Raw genomic sequence first — 9970 nt, 5'->3', positions numbered from 1 at the left:
AACTCCTGGCCTCAAGCAATCCTCCCACCTCAGCCTCCCAAAGTGCTGGGATTACAGGCTTGAGCCACCGCGCCCGGCCATGCATTTCTTACAGAGGTGAGCATGTAGGATCAACACAGCCACTTGGTAGCAGCTGCCACTCTACTATTACTGGGTATATCTTGATCTCAGATAACAACCAAATCACATTCCTGCCACCAACCTGATACGATCACAAACAGCCTGGTACAAAGACTCAAGGGTTAACTTGTGCTTGGGGACAGAAAGCAGCAGTGGCTGTCCATATAGTGCTGACCCAGAGGAAGTACTTGATGGCCTGGACTTCCTCTCCCTGAAGTAGACTGGAAGCGTGACACATTCTGAGCCATCCACGGAAGTGCTGCAGACCTGGTACCTGTGTTAATCACACAAGAGGGCACCTTTAGCAGTAGGTCCTTGTGAACAACAGAGATCTAAGCTGAAGCTATGTGGTGGCCAGGGCTATCATTACTGCGACAGAGCATATATGAGTAGAAAAGGTGGCTATAACTATTGCCAAGATGTTTCTAGAGGTTGAGTCAGGAATCCAAAGAAGGACCATTGTCAGCACAATGTGAACCTATACAACCTGGGGCTGAGGGCTAACCGTGATACTCTTTCTTCCAACCACAGCCTCAAACTCTGTGGTCCTTCAACTGGGACCCAACACAGATAACAGCCATCATTTAGATCATCACTCTGAACACAAAGGCACACAGCTGGGTCCAGCCACCAAGTTCATCTTTTGTGATCAAAGAGCTCAACTTTAAAAAATGCATTGAGTTGGCCGGGCATGGTGGCTCATGCCTGCAATCCCAGCACTTTGGGAAGCTGAGGCAGGCAGATCATGAGGTCAGGAGATTCAGACCATCCTGGCTAACACGGTGAAACTCCGTCTCTACTAAAAATACAAAAAATTAGCCAGGCATGGTGGCGGGCACCTGTAGTCCCAGGTACTCGGGAGGCTGAGGCAGGAGAATGGCATGAACCTGGGAGGTGGAGCTTGCAGTGAGTTGACATCTCTTCACTGCACTCCAGACTGGGCACCAGAGTGAGATTCCATCTCAAAAAAAAAAAAAAAAAAATGCATTGAGTGCCCTGCCCTTTAATAAGACAAATATTGTACAAAGATGTACACCTAGGATATTAGCCAAAGGCTCTTTTTTTCCAAATGAGCAAGCAAATTTATAAAACTAATTGCCATCTTTGTTCAAAAACACTGAAGTAAAAGAATTATATCTAATTCTGAAAAACATCAGAGATAATCAAATAAACTGCTAGATACAAATCAATGATTTTGAAAAATGTGTCTTACTTAGTGAATACATGAAATTGAGGAGATTTATAGATGTTTTATCCTGGAACAGATGTTACCAAAATTGCTGGCAACCGACTGTAGTCTTTCCCTCTTCCTATAGGGGGAGACACAAACTTACTGATTCAAATTTCGAAACTAAACGTGTGTGTGCGCGCGCGCGCACACACACACACACACACACACACAGAGACACACACCCCTCCCCAAATGCCAAATGCCTAGTGCCTAGGAGACACAAACTTACTGATTCAAATTTCGAAACTAAACGTGTGTGTGCGCGCGCGCACACACACACACACACACACACACACAGAGACACACACCCCTCCCCAAATGCCAAATGCCTAGTGCCTAGCAAACAGTCCTGAATGAAGTTTATGCAGGAGGAATTTCTAAGAATACACAAAAATGTCCAAGGCGTGCTCTCAAGTAAATACTGTGGTCCAGCATAGTGGTAAAGAACTAGGCCTTGGAGTGCAGCCGCCCCAGGTTCCAGGTCCACATTGCCATTTTCTGCCTGCTATGACCTAGTAATAAGTACCTAACTTCTTAGTCTATTTATTCAGTGGACAATGGGATTACTCACTTTAAAGGGTGTGGTAATAATTAAATAATTTAGTAGCACAGTGTACAAAACATTAAAAAATAGCAGATGCAGGCTGGGAGCGGGGGCACACGCCTGTAATCCCAGCACTCTGGGAGGCCGAGGCGGGCGGATCACGAGGTCAGGAGATCAAGACCATACTAACCAACACAGTGAAACCCCGTCTCTACTAAAAATACAAAAAATTGGCCGGGCATGGTGACACGTGCCTGTAGTGCCAGTTACTCAGGAGGCTGAGGCAGGAGAATGGCATGAACCCAGGAGACGGAGCTTGCAGTGAGCCACAATCACACCATTGCACTCCAGCCTGGGCAACAGAGTGAGACTCTGTCTCAAAAAAATAAATAAATAAATAATAAAAAATACCAGATGCTGGACGGGCATGGTGGCTCATGCCTGTAATCCCAGCACTTTGGGAGACCAAGGCGGGAGGATCACGAGGTCAGGAGATTGAGACCATCCTGGCTAACACGGTGAAACCCTGGCTCTACTAAAAATACCAAAAATTAGCCAAGTGAGGTGGCGGGCGCCTGCAGTCCCAGCTACTCAGGAGGCTGAGGCAGGAGAATGGTGTGAACCCAGGAGGCGGACTTGCAGTGAGCCGAGATCGCACCACTGCACTCCTCCTGGGCGACAGAACGAGACTCCATCTATAAAAAAAAAAGAAAAAAAAAAACCCCAGATGCTGCTATTGCTTTCATAAAACAATTGTCAATTCATCTATAAAAGATATAAAAGAATTTGTTTTTCCAATGGTTGGCCCTTAGGCCCTCTGAAAATTCCTTTGTTGGTGGTCTGCTAGGCTCCCCACAGGGTAATCCTCCAGTTCCTTTCAGCTTAGGTGTGTGAAAACACTAGTTTCTGGAATTTACGGAATTTACGGAAGACCATGTTAAGGGCTTGGGGTTATAAATGTCTGTGAAAGCCACAGCGCCCCGCCGAAAACAGCTGTTTAAATCAACCCTCTCTGTCATTTCTGCATTGGGGATGGTAGTATCATGGTACTCGCTGAGAAGCCACAGCCTGTGGCAGAGAGGACAAGATCCTTCCGTACCACACCCCTGCTCCCATCTTCCCATCACACAGCTGTGATTCCTCTTAAAGAAAGGAATCTCTGATGGTAGGACCATCTGTAGGAGCAGTGATTTGGTCTTCTTCACAGGCAAAACTGTTGAAAAAAGGCTGTGGCCATGCTGAGGAGAGTTATCAGAATGTCTAGCTCTTCAGGGCAGGAGGGGTTGAGCACTGAGGGCTGCCCACAATGCCCTCAACACCCATCTCTTGCACCCAGGGGTCAGGGCCAATCCACATGAGCAATGACTGCCCCAATTTTTGTTCTGGAAATATGAATGCAGCAAAGTCTCTAGAACGGGTCCTCTGACCTAACCTGCAACAGAAACTGCTGAGTACTCACACGAAAATGTCATCCCGAGGCATGATGTGGTTTAAACCTTCATCCATTTGGAAAATTTTGTGGAATCGGTGATTATATACATCTGCGACCACCATCTAAGAATGAACAGTAATAGAAAGACCACAGAATGGCTAAGAGTGCCCCTACTAACTGCTTAAAACCCAGAAACAAATGAAAAAAAAAAAAAAAACCCATACTCAAGTGTTGTCTCTAGAGAAACCACTACACAAACAGCTCCAGAGAGCTCAGGCCCATCGGGGGAGCAGCATGGCTGCCATCAGAATTGAACATGCTGGTCGCATCTGCCCTCGAGTGGCAGGAAGGGTAAGGAGTGTGGTGCTAACTAGAAACCAGCAGTTGTCCAGAGTCTCTGGAGTATTCAGTAATGTGCAGTCTCTATGCCACCCTCAGTGCACAGAACTGACAGCAGAGTCCTACCCCTGGTCCTTTGACCACAGCTAGTGTGAACCCAATGAAGGAAAGACGGTGTTTCCTGGAGCTGGAAGGGACAGTCTCAGCCACAGTGTGCATAGTGAGTGAGGCATCCAGACACACACAAATAATCACATTTGTGCTGGCAATAACAGCAACCCCAAAAAAGTGGCTTCAAGGATGAAAGTAAACTCCAAATGGTATGAAGTATCAAAAATAGACCGAGTGCCACTGATCACCCCGCCTCACATTTTCTGCAGCAATGCCACACAGCCTGGAGAGAGCCTCGCACAGGTCGGACACAGCCCCCATCAGCGGCACAGTCACACGGTACTGCAAGAAAGAGATAGTCAAGGTCACAAGGGTGCCCTACAAAAGGTGGGAAATGAATTAGGAGAAGCAGGCATTACCAGGAGCAGAGGAGCCCTTCCAGAAACAGTGTAGGGTGAGGTCAGGGTACAGATGAGTCAGCAGCAGAGCAAACAAGCAAGACCTCTATGTCAGCATCCTCCTCAATACAGAGGCAGCAGCATGGGGGCTGGGCCATCTCTTCCTCTTTCAAATATTGCTTCAATTTATTCTTAATTTATTTTCTAAAGTACTTTCTAAAGAACTGCTAAAATTATACAAATTCAAATTGCCATCTGGTCCTACCTTTTTTTTTTAATTTAATTTTATTTTTTGTAGAGACAGGGTCTCAAACTCCTGGCCTCAAGCAATCCTCCCACCTCAGCATCCCAAAGTGCTGGGATTAGAGGTGTTGGCCACCAAGCCCGGCCTCAACTTTCTTTTTTTTTTTTTGAGACAGTCTCACTCTGTCACCCAGGCTGGAGCGCCGTGGCGCGATCTTGGCTCACTGCAACCTCCACCTCCCAGGTTCAAGCGATTCTCCTGCCTCAGCCTCCTGAGTAGCTGGGATTACAGGTGCACACCACCACACCTGGCTAATTTTTGTATTTTTAGTAGAGATAGGGTTTCACTATGTTGGTCAGAGTGATCTCGAATTCCTGACCTCGTGATCCACCCACCCTGGCCTCCTGAAGTGTTGGGATTATAGGCGTGAGCCACCACGCCCGGCCTGCCTCAACTTTCTTTTTTTGTTTGTTTGTTTTTGAGACAGAGTCTAGCTTTGTCGCCCAGGCTGGAGTGCAGTGGCGCAATCTCGGCTCACTGCAAGCTCCGCCTCCCAGGTTCACACCATTTTCCTGCCTCAGCCTCCCGAGCAGCTGGGACTACAGGTGCCTGCCACCATGCTCAGCTAATTTTTTGTATTTTTAGTAGAGACAGGGTTTCACCATGTTAGCCAGGATGGTCTCGATCTCCTGACCTTGTGATCCGCCTGCCTTGGCCTCCCAAAGTGCTGGGATTACAGGTGTGAGCCACTGCGCCTGGCCCTCAACTTTCTTTAGAGATAAAGAAACCAAAGACAGAAGCTACTAAGCAATACAATTACTCAGTGAGCCATCAGCAGGGTTAGACACTACGACCTGCTGCTCACACCTCTCATCTGGTCTAATCTTCTGTACCGGCTGTCCTAGATGATTTGAGGGTATATCCGAGTACAAAAAGTACCCTGCTTCTGGTTCCCCAACATTCAGATTCAAGAACCACTTAGTAGATCAGGTTACTTTAGTTGCGTGAATGAAGTGTGGCCAAAAAAGTGACAGAGGCCAGGTGCGATGGCTCACACCTGTAATCCCAACACTTTGGGAGGCCAAGATGGGCAGATTACTTGAGGTTAGGAGTTCTGGCCAACATAGTAACATCCTGTCTCTACTATGTCTCTACTAAAAATACAAAAATTAGCTGAGCATGGTGGTACACGCCTGTAATTCCGGCTACTGAGTGGCTGAGGTAGGAGAATCGCTTGAACCTGGGAGGAAGAGGTTACAGTGAGCTGAAATCGTGCCACTGCACTCTACAATGGGCGACACAGCAACTCTGTCTCAAAAAAAAAAAAGTGACAGAGAAGCAAAGAAGCCCCAAAGACCTTCACAATAGGCCTTAAAAGATACAGGATTACATGAAGGTCTGATGGAGGCTAAGGGCCCATACCCAGGCAAGTACCAATGGGACTCAGAGGCATCCAATGCAGCAGATAGGAGCAGTCCCACTGGGATCTGGAGACCACGTGCAGTGAGGGGTGCCATGAGGGTGTGGATTCTGTTACCTGGGTAGGTCTGCAGTGAGGGTCAGCAGGAACCAGGAAAACCTCCATAACTCGATCTTTCTTCAAGGGCAGTGGGAGCGTTAGATAGCAAAATGGGTCAAAGGTCACTGAAACCTTAGCACATTCTGGACAAACCAAAGTAGATTTGAAGAGGCCATGGAAAGTATCCACAATCACAGAATCATTCCTCAATCTGTGATTCTCCCAGGCTTCCTTTGCCACCACCTGCATGAAGGGATAAATAGGACATTCTCAACACCACTCAGTCCCTTGCCCCTGCATCCAGAATGACTCACAGCAAACCTGGAGATGAATCAGGTGGCAATCTGTACAGCCAAGAGCTTGATCCAGGACAAGCAAGGCCAGGACTACTCTTAGTGTATCAATTACCAGCTCTACACCCAATCCCCACCCCAACACACATATATATATTTCATATATATGTTTATATATATATTTCAAATATATATTATATTGACTGATTGAGACATGGTCTTGCTCTGTCGTTCAGGCTGGTGCGATCATGGTTCACTACAGCCTCGAACTCCTGGACTCAAAGCGATCTTCCTGCCTCAGACTCCCACGTAGCTGGGACTATAGGCATGCACCACCATGCCTGGCTAATGTTTTTTTAGTTTTGGTAGGGATGGCGGTTTTACTATGTTGACCAGATGGTTCTAGAGCTCCTGGCCTCAAGTGATGCTCCCACCTCAGCCTCCAAAGTGCTGGAACCGCAGGGGTAAGCCACTGTGCCTCGTTGTAATCCCCACACTTAATAAGGTTGGCAACATAGGACCTATTGGAAACTAGGGGTCTGTGTGTCCTGATAGGAAACAGAAGCCCGGAGGACACTATGGGTACAGAGACATGGCCAGGGCAAGGAAAGTCCCCCTATATGTTTCCAGTGATCTAAAGTAAGGTTTTGGCCGGGCACAGTGGCTCATGCCTGAAATCCCAGCACTTTGGGAGGCTGAGGCAAATGGATCACCTGAGGTCAGGAGTTCAAGATCAGCCTGGTCAACATGGTGAAATCCCCTCTCTACTAAAAATACAAAAATTTGCCGGGTGTGGTGGTACATGGCTGTAGTCCCAGCTACTCAAGAGGCTGAGACAGGAGAATCGCTTGAACCCGGGAGGCAGAGGTTGCAGTGAGCCGAGATTGCATCATTGCACTCCAGCCTGGGTGACAGAGCGAGACTACATCTCAAAAAAATAAACAAATAAATTTTAATAATTTTATCTATACTACAGTTCAGCTAACTCATAGTTTTTCTAAGAAGATCTAAATTTTACTTTAAAGCATTCATATTGATTATCCCAATGTGATAGGGCAGCTGAAATACTAAAATTCTCTTGCTGATCAGAAAATCTCTTTACCTGATCAGAAAATCAAGGTAAAAAGTATAAATGTCCTAATGATATTAATAACAAATTAAGTAATCATGGATAGCTTTTATTGTGAGCAATAACAATCTTAGGGGTCCTCACTATAGGCACTTTACAGTTTTCAGAGTGTTCTTAGTCCCTAGTTCACCAGTGAAATATCAAACAAGCTCACTCGAATTTGAAAAAGCCCAAGAGGAAGCATTAGGAGTAACTAGGGAACGGTGGCTCACGCCTGTTGTAATCCCAGCACTTTGGGAGGCTGAGGTAAGAGGACTACTTGAGCTCAGGAGCTGGAGACCAGCCTAGACAACATAGCAAGGTTTTGTCTCTATTACAAAAAAAAAAAAAAGCAGTAACTACAGTTAGCTCTTTTTTGAACAGAGACCATATCCCTGTAACTAGCTACAGTGAGAAGCAACCACGGCCCTGGCAGCAACACTCAAAAGACCAGAAGAATATCCCTGCACTCTCAATATGAGGCAGCTTCTTCGTTCAGACATCATTAATGGCCTACCGCGTCTGGCCGCCCATTGGCATCCTTCAGCTCCAAGTAGGGTTTCTTCTTTACTCGGTTCAGATCTTCATGCAATCCATCTAGAAGAAAGGCTAACAGCTCCTGAGAATCTTGTTGCTGGTAGCCAGAAAATTGAGGAGCAAAACGTCCCACTTGAGTCTACAACAAAAGCAACTGCATCAGAAGGCATAATATGTAAAGAACTAGTTAAATAAAATGAGAACTGTCATCAAAAATAGCTTTGAGGAGTTAGTTGGGTAGTGAGAGAGAACACTTGGTTGAGTAGTCCAATTAACTCCTGAAGAGCCTACAGGAGGCCAGTGGTCCCCACCAGAGAGAAGGCCTAGATCAGAGAGCCAGGAGGATGAATCTGGAACCTGGGCTACTTGGGGTATCCTGAGTAACCACACCCAAGTACTGACATGAATCCCTCTCCAACATGTCCTTCTTTGGTTCAGAGTCTTAAACTCCATAAGGACATTACAAATGATACTTTCATCGGCTGGAGGAATCCTCCTGTACATAACAGCCCTCAGGTCCCTAAATACTGTCTGTCCAGTATTATTCTCCATCAGTTACTCTGAGAGTATGGTCCCTAGCCAGCAGCATTAGTATCACCTGGGAGCTTAGTAGAAATGCACATTCTCAGGCCCCCACAGCAAACCAATTCAGTCAGAAACTCTGCGAATGGGTCTAGCAGTCTGTGTTGTATTAAGCACTCCCAGAGACAGTGATATATCCTATGGAGAACCAGCCAGGCACGGTGGCTCTCACGCCTGTAATCCCAGAATTTTGGGAGGCTGAGACAGGCAGATCACCTGAGGTTGGGAGTTCAACCTGGCCAACATGGTGAAACCTAGTCTCTACTAAAAACACAAAAATTAGCTGGGCATGGTGGTGCACACCTGTAATCCCAGCTACACGGGAGGCTGAGGCAGGAGAATCGTTTGAACTCAGGAGGCGGAGGCTGCAGTGAGCCGAAATCGTGCCAGTGCACTCCAGCCTATGCGACAGAGCAAGACTGTGTCCCAAAAAAAAAAAAAAAATGGAGTACCATGTTCCACACCTGTTCTCTAATACCATAGCCACTAGCCACATATGGCAACCTAAATTTACATTAATTACAATTAAAAACCATTAAAAATTCAGTTCCTTGGTCAAATGAACCACATCTCAAGTGCTCAGAGGTGCTTGAGCTGGTGGCTACCATAACACAGTACAAATATATAACACATCCATCACTGAGGAAGCTCCACACTTCCCTAATATCCCTAAACACTACCTTCCAGTTGTTTATTTACATTAGCTTCAGCACAGTGTGTTGCCACCCAATTCTTTATTTTTTTATTCTGGGACAGGGTCTCTGTCACCAAAGCTGGAGTACAGTGGCACAATCACAGCTCACTGCAGCCTTGACCTGTCAGGCTTAAGTAATTCCTCCCACCTCAGCCTCCCTGGTAGCTGGGACTATAGGTACATCATCATGTCCAGCTAATTTTGTTGTTGTTGTTGTTGTTTTAGAGACAGAGACTCGCTCTGTCGCTCAGGCTGGAGTGCAGTGGCGCGATCTCAGCTCACTGCAACCTCCGCCTCCCAGGTTCAAGCAATTCTCCTGTCTCAGCCTCCTGAGTAGCTGGAATTACAGGTGGGCACCACCACACCTGGCTGATTTTTGTATTTTCAGTAGAGACAGGGTTTCATTATGTTGGTCAGGCTGATCTCAACTCCTGACCTGGTGATCTGCCCGCCTCAGCCTCCCAAAGTGCTGGATTACAGGAATGAGTCACCACGCCCGGACTTCTTTTGTTGTTGTTGTTTTTTCTTTGAGACGGACTCTCGTTCTGTCACCCAGGCTGGAGTGCAGAGGCGCAATCTCGGCTCACTGCAAGCTCTGCCTCCCGGGTTCATGCTATTCTCCTGCCTCAGCCTCCTGAATAGCTGGGACTACAGGCGCCTGCCATCACACCTGGCTAATTTTTTTTTTTTTGTAGTTTTAGCAGAGACGGGGTTTCACCATATTAGCCAGGATGGTCTCAATCTCCTGACCTCGTGATCTGCCCGCCTCAGCCTCCCAAAGTGCTGGGATTACAGGCGTGAGCCACTGCGCCTGGCCA

The 9970-nt window shown here is 46.9% G+C and overlaps 1 protein-coding gene across 1 annotated transcript in view; it reads right to left on the bottom strand.

Annotated features, from left to right (window-relative positions):
• USP4 (ubiquitin specific peptidase 4 (proto-oncogene)) overlaps positions 1 to 9970 on the bottom strand; it is a 75688-nt gene that overhangs the window by 21687 nt on the left and 44031 nt on the right. Inside the window, exons 10-14 of the mRNA XM_011939310.1 lie at positions 7857 to 8015; positions 5957 to 6181; positions 4036 to 4119; positions 3355 to 3449; positions 203 to 394 (exon numbers count right to left, since the gene is read on the bottom strand). Coding sequence (XP_011794700.1) covers positions 203 to 394; positions 3355 to 3449; positions 4036 to 4119; positions 5957 to 6181; positions 7857 to 8015 — 755 coding nt within the window. The remainder of the gene's footprint in view (positions 1 to 202; positions 395 to 3354; positions 3450 to 4035; positions 4120 to 5956; positions 6182 to 7856; positions 8016 to 9970) is intronic.

Source organism: Colobus angolensis, unplaced genomic scaffold (genome assembly GCF_000951035.1).
Source record: "Colobus angolensis palliatus isolate OR3802 unplaced genomic scaffold, Cang.pa_1.0 Scaffold18, whole genome shotgun sequence".
NCBI classification, from domain to species: Eukaryota; Metazoa; Chordata; class Mammalia; order Primates; family Cercopithecidae; genus Colobus; species Colobus angolensis.
The sequence above is the reverse complement of the archived record's forward strand: the minus strand, read 5'-3'. Positions and strand labels throughout refer to the sequence as shown.